This window comes from Xenopus tropicalis, chromosome 5, assembly GCF_000004195.4.
Source record: "Xenopus tropicalis strain Nigerian chromosome 5, UCB_Xtro_10.0, whole genome shotgun sequence".
NCBI classification, from domain to species: Eukaryota; Metazoa; Chordata; class Amphibia; order Anura; family Pipidae; genus Xenopus; species Xenopus tropicalis.
In genome coordinates this window covers 127023862-127040968 of record NC_030681.2, presented here as the reverse complement: position 1 = coordinate 127040968, position 17107 = coordinate 127023862, and the positions used below count along the sequence as shown (strand labels likewise).

Sequence of the window (17107 nt, the reverse complement as noted above, 5' to 3'; positions counted from 1 at the left end):
AATCTCGGAAAATTTGAGTTTTAACTGATGTTCGTTTCCATGGATCTTCTTTATTTTTCCCATTGGCACTCATTCTTGGAAAGCAATAATGTGCTTAAGTTTCACTTGAAACTGGGTGAAATAGAAAAGAATGATGGGATTATCTTCCCCTTGAAAACGTGTGACATAGAAAACAATGAGGGGATTAACTTCCCTTGAAGCTGGGTGAAACCGCAAACTATGAGGGATTTAACTGCCCCTTGAAGCTGGGTGAAACCGCAAACTATGAGGGATTTAACTGCCCCTTGAAGCTGGGTGAAACCGCAAACTATGAGGGATTTAACTGCCCCTTGAAGCTGGGTGAAACCGCAAACTATGAGGGATTTAACTGCCCCTTGAAGCTGGGTGAAACAGAAAACAATAAGGGGACTCATTTATCACTGAAAGTTCAAGGACAGGTTGTCAATGACTATTCTATTCCTCTACTATTCTAAGCCTCCATAGGACTGAATGGTACTTGACGGATCAAGCCTGCCAAATTTTTTTTTAAGTTAACTAAACATTAATAAATAATGAATTCTGGGAGTTATTTTTGAAAAACTCAAATTATTCGTGGAACAATAACATCCAAAGTTGTGGTCACGTAAAAAAAATGGCAGTTGCGTCAAACACATTGCTGTTGCGTCAAAAAAGTCACGGTCGTGTCAAAGTCATGCTATAGCCGTGTCAATTTTTTCAGCAGTTTTGCAAAAGTTTCAGTGAAGCCAAACATGACAGTGTCACTCATCACTAGAATAAACCTGATGACTTCAAAATTCTTTTAATTCCAATAGTACTAGTGTTGAGCATTAGAAATAAAGGATTTCAGGAAACATGATAGCTTTCAAAATCCTTTAATTCCAATAGTAGAAGTGATAAGTGCCGTAAATAAAGGATTTGAGGAAACATAATTACTTTTAAAGCCTGTACTTCCTACTATAAAAGGGATGAGTGTCGGAAACAAAGAATATCAGGAAACGTGATTACTTTAAAAAGCCTTTCATTCTGACAGTAAAAGTGATGCATATTGGAAATAAATGATTTCGGGAAACATGATTTTAAAATTCTTTAATTCCTACGGTAGAAGTGATGAGTGTCGGAAAAAGGATTTCAAAAACAATAATGAAAATAATAGTAACATAGTAAGTTAGGTTGAACCACGTTCAACCATAATCCCTGTATATAACCTGCCAAACTCAAACTGCTAGTTGATCCAGAGGAAGGCAAAAAAAACTGCAGAGGGGGAAAAAATTCCTTCCTGACTCCAAGATGGCAATCGGACCAGCCCCTGGATCAATTTGTACTAAGAGCTATCTCCCATAACCCTGTATTCCCTCACTTGCTAAACAGCCATCCAGCCTCTTCTTAAAGTTATATAATGTATCAGCCAGCACGACTGATTCGGGGAGGGAATTCCACAACTTCACAGCTCTCACAGTAAAAATTCCTTTCCGAATATTTAAATGGAACCTCCCTTCTTCTAAACGGAGTGGGTGCCCTCGTGTTTGCTCCTTTGTTCTCAGACCCGGAAATAGAGTTCTGCAGTGGGTCGGGTACCCATGGAATACCTGCAAATCGGTCGGGCAGGACATCAGAATTATCAGGGCTACCCAGGTAGACAGGCCTCTCTGTATCACTGCTGGAGCTGGATGACACGGCAGCTGGAACACTCTTTTTGGCCACCTTTTTCACTCCCACACTGATCTCCATAATTTTTTGGTGTTTCTCTCTCTCTCTCACAATAGCACTTCCACCTTCTGTGCTCTCCCAGCGCAAATGCGCAAAATGGCTCTAGTTTTATGTGCTACCGTGTGCGTATATTCGCTCGCGCACGGTAATTAGCGCGCACGTTAATTAGCGCGTTAGTTACCGCGCGTTGCGTCTAATATCGCACGAAAATAGTCTAAAAATGTTACCGCATGCTATAAATATCGCACGTTTTAACGCACTTTAGTGAATCAGCCCTAAGGGCACTTATATCTAATCCTAGTAATTCCTAGCATTAGATATAATCAGTTACCAAAATAAAGTGTGAATTATAAGCTGCAATAATTATAGCCAAGACACCCTAAGCAGTCTATAAACTAGGCCTCGGGGAGTTTCTAGTTTCCTTCCTATGGTTGTTCATTCCTTGGAATTCAGCCTGCATTTTCCTCTTTCTGCCACAAGAGGGTGAAACACACAAAGACGTATCCACTGTTGCACTCATTTTTATCTAATGAAGAAAAGGATCTATAACAACTCATGATAAATTCACAAAATGTGATTGTGTGCTAGAGTACAGCTTTACTTTGTAGGGCATTTCATTACATACAGTACACTATGCAATGGTTCACAAAGGAAAAATGTTCCTATTGCGCGTATTTTTCCTTTATCAACTTTTATTAAACTAAAGCATAACTTAGTAGGGCAGACATTGCACTTTTTGTTTTGGGCTTCTATACCAGCCCAAGGCAACCACAGCCCTTTAACAATGAAGATCTGTGCCTCCAAAGATGTCCCCAGTAACTCCAAACTAACATACATTTACTTGGAGTGCTGTTTCACACTGTAAATCAGCACTCCAACTAAATGATTGAACTTCTTCAAAAAAACAAATGCCTAATTTTTATAGTTTCCTCTAGGCAGCATAACTAGGCAGGGATCCCCAACCTTTTTTTTACTTGTCAGCCACACAAGCATGAAAAAAATTATTTGGGGATGCCAAGGGCTGTGATTGGCTATTTGGTAGCCCTATGTGGACTGCTGGCCTGCAGGAGGCTCTGCTTGGAGTAAAACAGTGACTATGCTTCCAACACTTGCCTACAAGCCAGAAATCTGAAAATGGGCACTTACTTTGAGGCCACTGGGAGAAACATCAAAGGGGGTGGTGAGCAACATGTTGTTCCCAAGCCACTGGTTAGGGATCACTGGTCTAGGAGATCAGAGAAATAACCAAATAGGCCAAGGGTGTAACAGGGTGGGGTGGATGTAACTGAGAGGGCAGGGGGTTACATAAATAGGGAATACATTTACATTGCTGGTACATTTTTAACATGGCCCTGACCCATGCTGCCTCCTAGTAGTCTCCTCTAGGCAGCACAGCCCCCTCTAGTGATTTCAATGAGTATTATAGGCAGGGGAGCAATTAGATTTGTCTCAGGCTGGAGCTGAAGTCTGAGAAATTTCCTAAGACTTAGGGATGTGAAGAGCTGCAGGGAATGCCTGGGTAAGAAAAGAACCAGAGAGAAGCCATAAGAAAGCCTGACCAGGGTGGCAGGGAGGATGGAGTCCCTGCTGAGCTTAGCCAGAAGTAGAGGCCTGAAGCTCCAAAGCTAAGTGGATAGATACAGCCAAGAGATAGATACACTGCCTGTCAAGTTGCAAGACACCTAGGAGATTGATACTGCTGTAAAACAGACTGTGTTGGGCAATAGTGTGTGCTATTCTAGTTAGTCCAGATTCCATGTATAATGATTGTGCATGGCTTAAATTTTGCTGACACAGAGTTGCGTAAGCCCTGTACTCAACTGCAGGTATACCATCATGTACAGCATAGGGCCACTCTGATTTCACCAGTCTTGGGCTATTATTAGCTAACATATCTTGCAATGAGAATACTTGAGGAAGGAAACAATTTGCTGCAGCCTTATCAGCGTAATATGCGTCACAGAGAATAATCTTTAGGAAATGAGCCACATCATTACAGCCAATAAACTATCGTATTAACAGACTGAAGCCATTACTGTTAATTCAACAAACTGTGAAACAGCACTACAAGTGTATATATGTTAGTTTTAACCACTTCATTAAAACAAATACCCACTTCTTATAGTCCCTGAGGGATAAAAGTAATGATGTTCCAATTCTCATTTCACCATGTAAAGCTTCATGTAATGCTACCCAGCTACCCAGTCACTTTTTCCATTTGTACTTTTACTGGGCAAACCTGAGAAACGTCTGTGTTGAGTAGTGGAGTACATGCTCAGCAGAGTGCCATCTGTCTGTCCTGCAATTATATATAGATTTATATCTACAGGACAGAATAACTACATTCACGCACTGAAATACTGTGATAATATAGGCAACATATGATACAGTTCCTCTCTTGCTATAGGTATAAGAGAGGACATTATTTATTTATCAGTAGATAGTTCTGCAGTTCAGAACAACATTCCCAGGTGTCCCTGGAGCTCTGCAGTCTGTTGGTTATCTTGTTTGTTCTACACTGTTGCACATAGACAATAGATGTGCCGCAGATGTGGAGAATGTGCAGTTGGTTGGATCAGGCGGAAGGAAGCATAGCAATCTGAGGGCAGGGAGTGAGAAAAAGGTGTAAAATCCCTTTATTTTGTCTTGTTTTTTGTTCAATCAAAAGAGGAAATAGCTTAAGTAGAATCCTTGCACTCTTCCCTGTTAGCAGGTGCTTCACCTTCCACCTATGGAACACAAATGAAAGATTTATTGGGCAAGATCTTCTGGACGGTGGTAGTGCAAGAATGCCCAGTGCCTTTTTGCCCGGTTTCAAATGTGCCCAGTCTTTATAAATGAGCCGTAGTGTTTTAACTTTGTTTCACCAATTGTTCAAGCAAAAAGGGTTAAAGTCCATCCTCTTTCTTCACCCTCCCTACTCACAGCCCAGATCTCCTTCATCGTGTTATACTCTGTTAAAGTCTGTGAATGCTGGAGAACCAAGTACAGGTAGGGGACCTGTTATCCAGAATGCTTGGAACCTGGGGTATTCTGGACAAGGGGTCTTTCTGTAATTTGGATCTCCATACCTTAGGTCTACTAAAAAAATAACATCATTTAAACCCAATAGGATTGTTTGGCCTTCAGTAAGTATTAATTATAACTTGGGATCAAGTACAAAGTATGCTTTTATTATTAAAGATAAAAAGGATTTTTTTTTTTTTTTAAGTGTGAATTATTTGATAAAAATAGAGTCTAATGCCGTAATTCGCAGCTTTCTGGATAACAGGTTTCTGTAATAATAATAGTCTGACTTCCCCAGCCAGGCATGGACTGAGATTTAAAATGGGTACTGTGCAGAGAGGCCCAAACAGCCCCCCACCAGCCCACTAAATACTAAATAGTGACTGCCTATAGGCAGTGTGGCAGCATGGTGCAAGGAGGGCTGGGTATCTATCTGTGTGACACACAGAGCATTATTATAGTCATTTTGAAAGTGTTCTCATAAACTGTAGTAGCTCTTTTCTTATATATCTGTGGATCATAACTAAATGTTGTAGATGTAACTTTTGTCTTGCCCCAAAGCCTTAGATTTTTGGGATATAATATTTTCTCAACCAGGAAATGGAACCTAGAAATGGTGAAACTTGCCCTTCTCTGTATGCATGTCTGCCAAACTAACCTGGACTGTGCCTTTTATATTAGGGTAATCTAGAGAACTGCCCAGAAGCAAAAACATTTCAGTGGCGATTCTAATCCAAACTGCCAGGACCCTGTCTGGTAGATCAAGGTCATACTGGGAGCAGTCTTCTCCCCATTAAAATGCCACACACGCTGACAGATTTAGCTGAGTTTTGCATACAGCATCACAACATATTAACTTTCAGAAAGATATTCTAAATATCAAAAAGCTGGTTTATGTTTGAATTAAACAGTGACTTGGAGTCTAACATTCATGAGAAAAAAATAATAGTAGCCAAAAATAGACCAAGAACAATGAGGTACTTTAATAGCCAATTTCCCTGCACAAAGAATGAAATGCTTTTAACCCAATAGTTGAAACAGCTTAACAGAAAAAATGTTGAGGCTGTTTTTAACAATGTTCTATTGTATGCTGCTTTTAATAAAATTATGAGAGATGTTAAGAAGGTGATCATAGATTTATAACCAGACTGAATCAAAATAGAAGTATTTTCACTTATCTCTAGTTACCTTGTCAGTAGAACCTTTCTTACCTAGTTCTCTTCTCTTGATCACTTTAACATTTCTTAAGCCTTTCTGTATCCCCACTTTCTTATTTTTCATTATACTTTCCATACCTTTTACTACTTTTTTTCTGCTTCTGTCTCTCATTCATGCTATTATCTCTTTCCCATCTAGTTGCTTGTCATGTAGTTGCCCATATGTAATGAGTAAATCAAGGCCTAATGGCTGGCTGGACCTGAGCGTGTTAAGAATTCAACTGGAACTCTGGAACTGGCAGATTGATATTCTGTTGACAACTGTAACATTTTCACTGCTGTCATATTCCAGAAATATAACTGAAACACCCACTACATGGCAGCCTGTGTAAACCTGTCCAGCCTGTGTAAACCTATTTATCAAAGGGTGAAAATAGAGCTCACCATAATTCATTAGAGGGGCAGCTCTCTCTTCACTTGTATAGGTTTTTTGGGGGGCATATATATCAATGGATCATATCTGTTGCATTATGGAAATTAATTTTTGATAAACATGCCCCAATAAGGACATGTAAACTCTTCATTTTCTTACCATGTATATAAGTTGTGCAAATCCTTATCACCAAAACCACACCATTTGCACTGTATATATATTCCCTCCGTTCACTAGCACCATCATATTTTCCTAAAACAAATAGCAGTGTTCACTGGCGGCCATTTTGCCTCTTGTACATCTTCAGTGACATCTCTATCTGCAAACAGCACATGTGCGTTGTAAAGTTCATGCTATGAAGAATGCAGGCTTACACAGACAGAACTTACTTTGATACAAATTTCTGTTTCGATTGAGCACTATAATGGTTAAAAAAAAACATGTTTCACATGTTGCACAACTAGAGCAGAGTTTATTTGGAAATCAGCAATGACCTTTCTTCATTTGCTGCTAGACTTGAGATTGTATTTTGTTACCTGAGTTGAGAAGACCAGAGCATGCTCAGTAGCCAAAATCCAAAGCAAATTCCTAAGGGGGCGAGTGAGTTATATGAGGAGAAGGAATCCTTAGTGATTATGGGGATGCTCCAGCCTTACTTACAGGTATTTAATATTTTTTATATATTTCTTATTTATTTAACTGAAAAAAAAACATATTTAGGTTTATGTAGTTCCAAATTCTGCTTATTGTTTCATGGAAACACTTCACACTTCACAGGTGCCATACAAACAAATGATGAATATAAGAAATAAAAATATTAAACACTGCAGGATAAGAAACCCCTGTTGCTCGTTCCAGTGACACTTGGCAAATGGAACTGAAAGCTGTAGTCTGCCGACTAAGAAAGTGCAAGGTTTCCTGTTTTGAGTGTGATAGTTGTAGATAACTTTTGAGCCTTGGACAGGAAATCCGCTTTGCTTGTTAAGTGTGACCTAACGGCATCTCAAGAGCAGACTTAGAATCATCACAACACTGCTTACAACCAACAGCTATGGGAGAGTCGGTAGAGAAAAGCACGGATGACTTTATTATTTCATTGAACAGTGAGTGCCCCAAAGAACTGGGTGAGCTCATTGAGAACTCCAGTGGCGATAACAGAAAATTTGATGACACCGGATTTACTTTGGCTCTACAGAGTGGGCTTGAAAACCTAAGGCTTGAAAACTCCCTGACAGATGTTGTCTTGTGTGTTGGTGACAAGGTGTTCCCTTGCCACAGGGTGGTTCTGGCGGCAGCGAGCAATTATTTTAGGTAAGAGACGGCTGGACCCATACTTTCAAGTAATTGTTGTCACAGAACAGGTTTCTAAAAATGACTATTAGACAAAAAATGCTAATGCGGCAGTGCAATTTGTAACAGGACAATGCTAGCCTTCTAAATTATACATATGCAGGTATTGGACCTGTTCTCCGGAATGCTCAGGACCTGGGGTTTTCCGGATAAGGGGTCTTTCCGTAATGTGGATCTCCATACCTTAAGTCTAGTGATGAGCGAATCTGTCCCTGCTTCGGTGAAACTGAAAAAAATTGCAAAATGAGGCTTTTTTGTTACGCAAAACTTTTTTTTGCGTGTGATTTTTTTTTTTCACAGCAAATTTAAGCCTAGTGAATAATTTTGCTCTTCGCTACTTAAATCTACTAAAAATAAATTAAACATTAAATAAACTCAATAGGATTGTTTTGTTTCCGTTAAAGATTATTTATATCTTAGTTGGGTTTAAGTACAAGGTACTGATTTGTTATCACAGAGAAAAAGAAAATGGTTTTTAAACATTTTAATAATTTGATTAAAATGGAATCTATGGGAAATGGCCATTCACAAACTTTTTAGATAATGGGTTTCCAGATAACAGATCCTATACTGTAATGTATCCCACCGGATTCCATCAGTGACAAGGCAATGATAAATATGCTAAAATCATTATTCTTATCTATAAACTAACCAAGGTTTATGAGAAATTGAGACAGCTAGGTTTGCTACCCATGGGTTATATCTTGGGTTATACTGTAAGATCAAAGCAGCTGCTGAGATTATTAAGAGGCCCAAATCTTACTGGCGTCCATCTTGCCAATATGGCAGCAAGTAGAGAGGAGATGATATATCATTCGTACAAGCCTGCATTTGGTATAATTCATAGCAGTCTTTGATTCCCACTGAATACTCCAAATGAATGCATTATTTCAGCTTAACACAATCCCTTGGCCAGTCATGTTGCTGCTAATTAGTGCATGTCTAGCAACAACTCTCCAGGGCCACAAACCTTTAAATAGATATTTACAATTAAAGGCAAAAACCATGTTACAGGTATAGGATCTATTATCTGGAATGGTTGAGACCTGTATTTTGGATCACCCTACCTTAAGTCTGCTAATAAAACATTTTAACATGAAATAAACCCAAGATTGTTTTTCAACCAATGTGGGTGGTCCATAACAGATAAAGACAAAGAAACTGAGAGACTTGGGTACACTAATTTGTATGTATGTATATCTTTATTTATAAAGCGCTACTTACGTACACAGCACTGTACAGTAGAATAGATTTTTACAAACATGGGGTTATTAAAATAATAATAGATAAATACTAAGTATAACAATAAATACAAGGTACAGTTACAATAAGGCAAAAGACAAGAGGATGGAGTTCCCTGCCCCATAGAGCGATGGCAATACGCAGGAGCAACTTAGATAAAACGTACATGGTAACAGTTGGTCCCGAAGGGGAGTTATGATACTGCACCGCTTTTGAGTGAGCGTACTTCTAATTATGTGGCAAGTGAAACAGCACTATTTGTTTTAAAAGCACAAGTATAAGGTGCTTAAGCGCGTAAAATTCAACTATATCTCTCAGCACTAACCACGTCACAGTTTTAAAATGGGGGTTCCTGGGGAACTTGAAGGTTTTGTGGATTTTGCACATTCCCCTTTGCTGGCACTGCTGAACAGGGACTCTTGAAATGGTGGAGTGAGTTAGTATATGGTCCAGTTCCTTAGTGACAGCATTTTGTGACCAATTAAGTAATCCCCTCTTATAACGGGCACTCCAATTACTCAGCACTCAATAAGAGGATAGATCCCTGCATTGCATTAATATATTGTTCAACAGGATGATTCAAAGATTTGCCAATGTAAGACTTATATTAAACTTGAGGAGTTAATTAATATACAGATAATTATTTATGTTGGGACATTCTGATCAAATACCATGCTGCTATGAATTGTATGTAGTGGGATGATTTGAACTGCACCTGAAGGGCTGCAGGTTGGACAATATTAATCTTGTAACTCATAGCAAACATATAAACAACAAGATTTTGAATTAAAACAGTAGGTCAGTAAATGGTTACCTGCTTACAGCCAGATATACCCTGTGTGGTGCCTAGGGTAAGGCTTCTGCCACTCTTGGCTTGCGTAAAAGCGCAGGCTGAGAATTAGCCCCTCCACTCGCATCAATGCTTTCCTCTGTCTGCACCCAGAGGCACTGCCACGACCTGAGTGCAGACACACGGAGCAGATTTCAGTGCCAAAAATGCATACTCAAGCGTTTTGGTGCTGAAATTCGCTACTTAGTTTTGCACCCAAGACACAGTAGAGATCAGATTGGCTGCTTCTCTGCCTGCCTTTATATGCAGGCCAAGAGTCATCCCTGTATGGCATTAGCTTAAGGCCACTGCTCGTTCTTGATGAAAATTTCCAACTGCTTTTTGCCAATTAAACTGTAGTGACAAAGCCTGTAGTATAGACCATGCTACATACATAAAACTGAGCCTGGATTATACCGGCGACTGTGGAGTTGCAGGTAAGATGAAGCCCAGACAGAGGCAATTATTTGAACCTGAAAAACATCTTCATCTTCAGCTGTCATTTTTCTCCTATTGTTTTTTAAATTTTGAAGGAAGAAAACAGTATATGGCCACTTTCTGTGTATTCTGAGTCTGTTTTTTGAACAAGTCTACAATTATTTAGCTGAAGTTCTGGTTAGCTGACCCCTTGTCCCATGAGCAAAGCACAGTTCAGCATCTACATATGTATTTTGTCTCAGCTAAGGCCTTGTTTAAACACACCATAAGGCTGCAAAAACATGCTGCAGTTTATTATTTATTACTAAAGCACTCTGAGGATTCAGAGCATAGGTAAAAACTATCTTGGCATAAAAAATTTGTTGTAGCACATGCAGAGAATATATGCCTTAAAGCAGACCTCCATGCTTGGACAATTATCTCCTGTGTGCCATAACCATCAAGCATTTTGTCCTACTGACTTTTCCCTGGGAATGTCTAATAGACAGGAAAAAAAAGACAAATCCCATGACCCATAGTATGACAGAAATAGGTTGTGGACAGTACAACAGAGTTCAGAGTTTGGGGGGGGGGAGTCACTGGAGCATTTTCATCTCCCACTGAAGATAATGGATTTTGCCTAGCCTAGGTTGGCATCATTTCTTGGCTTTTTGTGTCCTAAAATAAATTCTGCACTTTTATGCTAAGGCAAATGGGCCCTTCGTCATTGAGTATGGCTACATATCAATATAAAATCACAACGCAGAAACTTTTCTATTGTCAAAATATAACTTTTATAAATAAAAGAATACAAAAATTGTTTGTAAATATTTACCATATTTATGCCAATATATATATATTTATTACAGTGTCTATATGGACTTTTCATTGCTAGTACAGGTATGGGACCCGTTATCTTTCTGTAATTCGGATCTCCTGCCTTAAGTCTACTAAAAAAATTATTTAAACAGCAGTTAAAAATCCAATAGGAGTGTTTTGGTTCCAATAAGGATTAATTATATCTTAGTTGGGATCAAGTACACTGTTCTGTTCTATTATTACAGAGAAAAAGATAATCATTTTTAAAAAATGTGAATTATTTCATTAAAATTGAGTCTATGGGACATGGCCTTTCTGTAATTGTGAACTTTTTTGGATAATGGGTTTCCGGATAAGGGGTCCGATACCTGAACAAGAAATATGGTAGTTCCTTGTAATAAAATGTAATAATATAAATATGCAACCTTTTCTGAGCATACAGTAAGGGGGTGATTTATCAATGTTCAAATTCAAATTAGAATCTTTTTGCGCAAAAGCTCCCAAAGTCTAACAAAGGTAATAGTTATTATGCGCAAAAAATTAGAAACACTTGAATGTAAAACCTTGGCATCTAACACTTGCAAGTTCCTGTAGAAGTCAATTGGGGTTATTTTAGGCAAACATTATGTGGTCTTTCAATTCATGGGTTTTTTTTTTTTGAGAGTTTGTAGACCCATTGAAAATGATAGGTAGAATATAAATATGATACATTTGAGGTTTTTTTTCATGGTTTAAATGAAAATGGATAGTTGAAAATTGATAAATAAGCTTTATGTTTTTCCCTGTGCTTTACTGTCTGTGTCTCAAAGGAGAACTAAACCCTAAAAATGAATATGGCTAAAAATGCCATATTTTATATTTTAAACTGAATGCACTAGTCAAAAGTTTCAGCATCTCCATAGTAGTAATGATATAGGTCTTTACAGTTGTCACATCAGCTTCCCATTTTGGATTCTGTTAGAACTCTCTGGGACACTGCACATGCTCAGTGGGCTCTGGGCAGCTGCTGAGAAGCTGAGCTTAGGGGTCGTCATAAACAATTAGGTTGGCCTGTCATATAAACTGATGGTATAGGGCTGATTATTAAATTCTGATTCTAACAGCTGATTCTAACTGGTTTCAAAGCTGCCATGTAATGTGAATTTAAATTAATTAGTAATCAGCCTTTTATTGGGACATTTCTATTCTATATATGCAGTATATTGAGAGTGGGTCCCTAAGCTCAGGTAAGTGACAGCAGCACAGAGCATGTGCAGGGAATCAGCAGAAAAGAAGATGGGGGGCTACTGGGGCATCTTTGGGGGCACAGATCTTCCCTGCTAAAGGGCTGTGGTTGCCTCAGGCTGGTACAGAAACCAAAACATAATGTACAACATTTCTAGCCTACTTCTTTAGTTAGGCTTTAGTTCTCTTTTAACTCATTTACTTTGTAAACACGTATAAACCTTTGCACGCAAAGGATACATTGTGATGTGTATGCCTTTTGCCCTAAAGAACTCTGTAAAGCTTATAAGGATTTATCTTCTAGTTCATGTATGCAAACCATAGGCACACATCCTTTCTAATGCAGCTGCTTTGTGACCTGTGGAGATAGGCAGGTGAAGCGGGGCGGAACTGGGGCGGAACCAAACAATACCAGAGGACTGATAGCCACTATATGAGTGATAGGAGATTCAACTGCCCTGCTTCCCCTGCCTTGTTTTGCTTAGATAAGCCCCAGGAGGGTCAGTGACTGCTAGCACTACTGAGCTGGAGAACTGCCGGCCAACAGAAGCCATTTATATACCTTCTTTTTATAACTCTTTTTATTTATAAATACAATATGTTAAATGAAATCTGTACAAGTAGATATATTGCTCCTTGTTTATGTATTAAGCGTGGTTCACAAAGATTTATTAACTACACAAACTAATGGTGACAATTGCAGTATTTCTGTAGGGTTTCTCTTCTGTCACTATAGTGTGACGCTTATCTTATTGTATGCACAGAACAAAGAAGATATACACTGCTTATAAAAAAAGGATATATATTGAGAGAGTAATAGTCTAAGAATATTGGTTTTCATTTTTTATTATTTGTGTTTTTTTTAATTAATTTTACTTTTTGTTAAGCAACTCTCCAGTTTGGAATTTTAGCAGTTATCTGGTTGCTAGGGTTCAACTGACCCAAATAGAAAATCAATAATAAAAAGTAACAATTACAATGAAATTATAGCATCACAGAGCAATTGTTTTTGGCTGCAGGGATCAGTGACTAGTGATGAGCGAATCTGTCCCGTTTCGTTTCCCCGCAAAAGATTTGCAAAATGGCGAAAAATTCACACAAAAATTGTTGCATGCATCAAAAGAATTGGCGCACAGCAAATTTTCCAACCCGTTTTGCGAAACAATCCACCAATGGCGAAACGCAGAGATTTGCTGCAAATCCATACTTGCCAAATAATTTCGTTCATCACTATCAGTGACCCCTGTTTGAAGGTTGAAAAGAGTAAGAAAAAGAATTAAAAAAAAACTATAAAAAATAGATAATAAAGACCAATTAAAACGTTTCGTAGAATTGTCCATTCTGTAAAACGCTAAAGGGCATTCTGTAAAAGTCATTTCCGCAGATGTCAGTCACTTATCAAAAGATCTGAATTGAAAAACACAAAAGAAGAAAGACGTGGAAAAATGCTAAACTTTTTCAGTCAAAAAAAACCAAAAACCTCTAAAACCAAAGATCTTCCAGTTGTACAAGCGACATCTGCCATTAACTTCTACATGAGTAATAGGATAAAAATCTATTTCTCTTCCATATTTCTCTGTAATAATAAAACTGGATCTTGTACTTGATCCTAACTATGCTACATGAATCCATGTTGGAGGCAAAACATCCCTATACCCTATACCTTAAATACTGGAACTACAATTTCAAGTTGCTTTTTAACTAAGCCATTTTAAAGTTGTTATTGTACAATGAATTCACTTGACATTGTTATTTTGCATGTCTCCCAGGGCCATGTTCTGTAATGACCTGAAAGAAAAATATGAAGAGAAAATTATAATCCAAGGAGTTGAGCCAGAGACCATGCAGATTATCTTGGATTATACTTACACAAGCAAAGTGGTGATTACAAAACTCAATGTGCAAAAAATCTTGGAAGCTGCCAGCCTTTTCCAGGTTTGTGAAATAATCCAGTTTGTTTGGGCACTTATTGCTTACTGGCTGATTAACAACATTCATCTATGCATTTGTCTTCCATGAGGAAATGTCCGCCACCTTGGCAGTGACAGGAAGGTGGAAATATACGGTGAAGCTGTAGTGTATATTATAGGCAGGTAAGACAGGGGCTTACAGACTGCATATTGTATATACACTACTTCCTCGGAGGCTATTGATTTATGCAAAGCCCACAATCAGTGGAGGCCACAGTAACCGCCCCTACTTGGACCCCTAAATATAACTCTGACTGATACTTTCCCTGCAAGTGACATACGTGCGAGCCATAAGGGAAACATTCAGGGCATTCCGTGAGTGTTGCACATGGTGCATTCATTCTGGGTGAAAGTCAGTGTCATTCCAAGACCAGTCAGTAGAAACCCAACTATGGGGCCTATTTATTATGCTGAAAAAAAAACAGTGTAAAAAGCTATGTAAAATAAATGGAGAATTTTGCCAACTGAATGCCAGATTTTACGCCATTATTTTATGTAAGTTCCGGCAGAAGAAAACATGCATAAAGATGACACCGATTTTACAGTAGGGGCCGAAACAAACCTCAGGGACCTTCAGCAGCAAGTGATCACTAGACATTCAGAAAAGGTTTTCAGTAAACCGTAAAATAATATACAAAGTACAGGTATAGAATTCATTATCCAGAAACCCAATATCCAGAAAGCTGTGAAAATACAGGAATGCCATGTAATAATCCCTCCTACTACCCTGTAACACTCATTTCCCTTTGGTGTGAGCAATGGCTGCCCAATTTACCACTGTTGCTGAGCAGTGTTAATGAAATTTACAGCCTATCAACAGCTGGAGGGTCATAGGTTGAATATCACTATAAAAAAGAGAAAAAAAACACATTCATTCTTCTAAAGAAAAGTCCTTTATTCCATTAACTGTAAAAACATGTGAGGCTACTGTGAAACAAACATTCTGACGGGTTTTGGAAATAGCCCTTAATCATAGGATGAATATCCACCATTAAAGAAGAAGACACTTTAAATTACTGGGGGGTTCTAAATGTAAGCACCCCCAGTGATTCAGATTGATTACCTGATACCTGGTTGGTTACCAATTAGCAGAAAATTACACCAGCCCCGGGGGGTGGCGGATATGTAATCCGGGTGCCCCGAGGCCGCCCCCGTCCGTTGCCCCCACCCCCCCCACACATTCACTGCAATCTGGGGCCAATGCATTGGCAGTAGAAACAAAAAGCCAACTTTTTTGTTAAAGTACAGCTTTTCACTCTACTACGGATACGCAGCTGGTGAACAAAGAAGATGGAAGAGGGTTTGCCCGCTCATTGGAATAGTACTGCAAATGGCAGTTTGTGCAATTGCCCCAGACACAGAGCAGTTAGAACTGTGTCATTCTATGGAAGTGATTACAAATGGCATGCAAAGATGAACTGTCATTGCAAAACATTTAGTTTCTGTATTACCCAATGTATGTAGTCTTTTATCTATCTTGTGGGAACAGGGCCTGTCTATTTTGATGAGGAAACAAAGTCGGTTTTGAAAAAAAAGGGCATCACACTACTCCGCCTTTGTAAAAGGGGTTATCTAACACATAGTACTCAGGAAAAGCAGAAGAAAATAACTGATTGTGGTTTCACTTGTTTACTAAACCACAGTCCAAAGGTCAAATGATCGGATAAACCCAGTTGGCTCATCACCTGGGTGCAGTTGTTTAGCACCCTTGCCCAATGAGTGCATGAGCAGTTCCCCCAGCATAGATACATGCCACAGCAGAGCTGAATAAAAGAAAACATAATTCTGAGAAACCCTCCAATATGAATGTGTTAACTTTTGTAATTGTAATAAATGTAATTGTTGTTGAAAGCATCATTTGCTTAAAGGGGAACTCCACCCAAACACAACTTAAACTTTGTCAAAAGTAAACATGATTTCAAGCAACTTTGTTATATACATCAATCAAAAATATGCATGATTTTTAATATAATAAAATGGTTTGGATCAGTTACCTAAGCCCCGCCCCCTGTTCCCCTGCTGATCTGGCTGACTGCTTTGAGACTCATATAAAATGTAACAGTAGTCGACTGTCTCCTCAGCCTGCATCCTCCAAATCCCACAATTCTCTGTACACGTGATGTCATTATGTATTTCCTGCATGCTGTCTACGCTATGGAGAAATTATTACAGTTTGTAACATCAATGTTTAAGTCCCTCCTCCCCTGCCAGGATTTTAAATTATGCAGAAAGAGAACTGTTTTGCAGCAGGATTTCAGCATATAAAAATGTTATTTATTTATACTTTTTGAAGGACTACAGTGATTGGTAAATTAGCGGTTTATTGGAAAGTTGCTAAGAATTGTGTTTTCTTTTATTAGGCAAAATTTTGTTTTTTAGGTTTAGTGTAAAACCTGGTTAGGGGCTTCATTCTAAAGCATTTTTGGCTGACTTTTTTTTATTAAGGGGCAAAGTGTGGACCAAATAATTCTCCTGCAACAGGGCATTTCTCATTTTTGCCACTCTGTGCCTCTGACACAGACTGGGGAACAATTTCTTCCTTATTCCAGTGATTAATATGGCAATTGGTCTGGCACATGATCAATTTAGTAAAATACATATTACATAATATATATTATATTATATGGTATTGTATTATAATATATGTAAAGGCTAGGAAACCCAACTATTGCATTTTGCATAAAGAAAGTAAATTTTACTTTTCTATTAGTTTTATTCTGTTCTTATTGCTAATAAAGCAGTGTGTGCTACTGGCTTCACTGCTGATCCTGACTGCATGTGTCACTACAACAATCACAAGAGTGTGCAAGGCATTATGGGAACTGGAATCTTGGTTGGATGGAAGGTGACTAATCAGTTATTGTTCCATTGATACAGATACTGATTCCAATAGCAATAATGTTTACAAACAATGTTATAACCTTTTAATCAAAACTGAAAAGCTGTTAAGCAA

At 38.5% G+C, this 17107-nt stretch overlaps 1 protein-coding gene across 3 annotated transcripts in view; it reads left to right on the top strand.

Moving 5' to 3' along the window:
* Positions 1–17107, top strand: part of klhl6 (kelch like family member 6) — a 31381-nt gene that overhangs the window by 5082 nt on the left and 9192 nt on the right. Inside the window, exons 1-2 of one of the 3 annotated variants that reach the window (XM_031902618.1) lie at positions 4960–7614; positions 13954–14119. In XM_031902618.1, the coding sequence (XP_031758478.1) occupies positions 7355–7614; positions 13954–14119 (426 nt within the window). In that variant the 5' untranslated portion in view covers positions 4960–7354. Of the gene's footprint in view, positions 1–4959; positions 7615–13953; positions 14120–17107 lie in introns of those variants that run through there. The other 2 variants (XM_002933351.5, XM_031902617.1) reach the window with 2 other exon arrangements.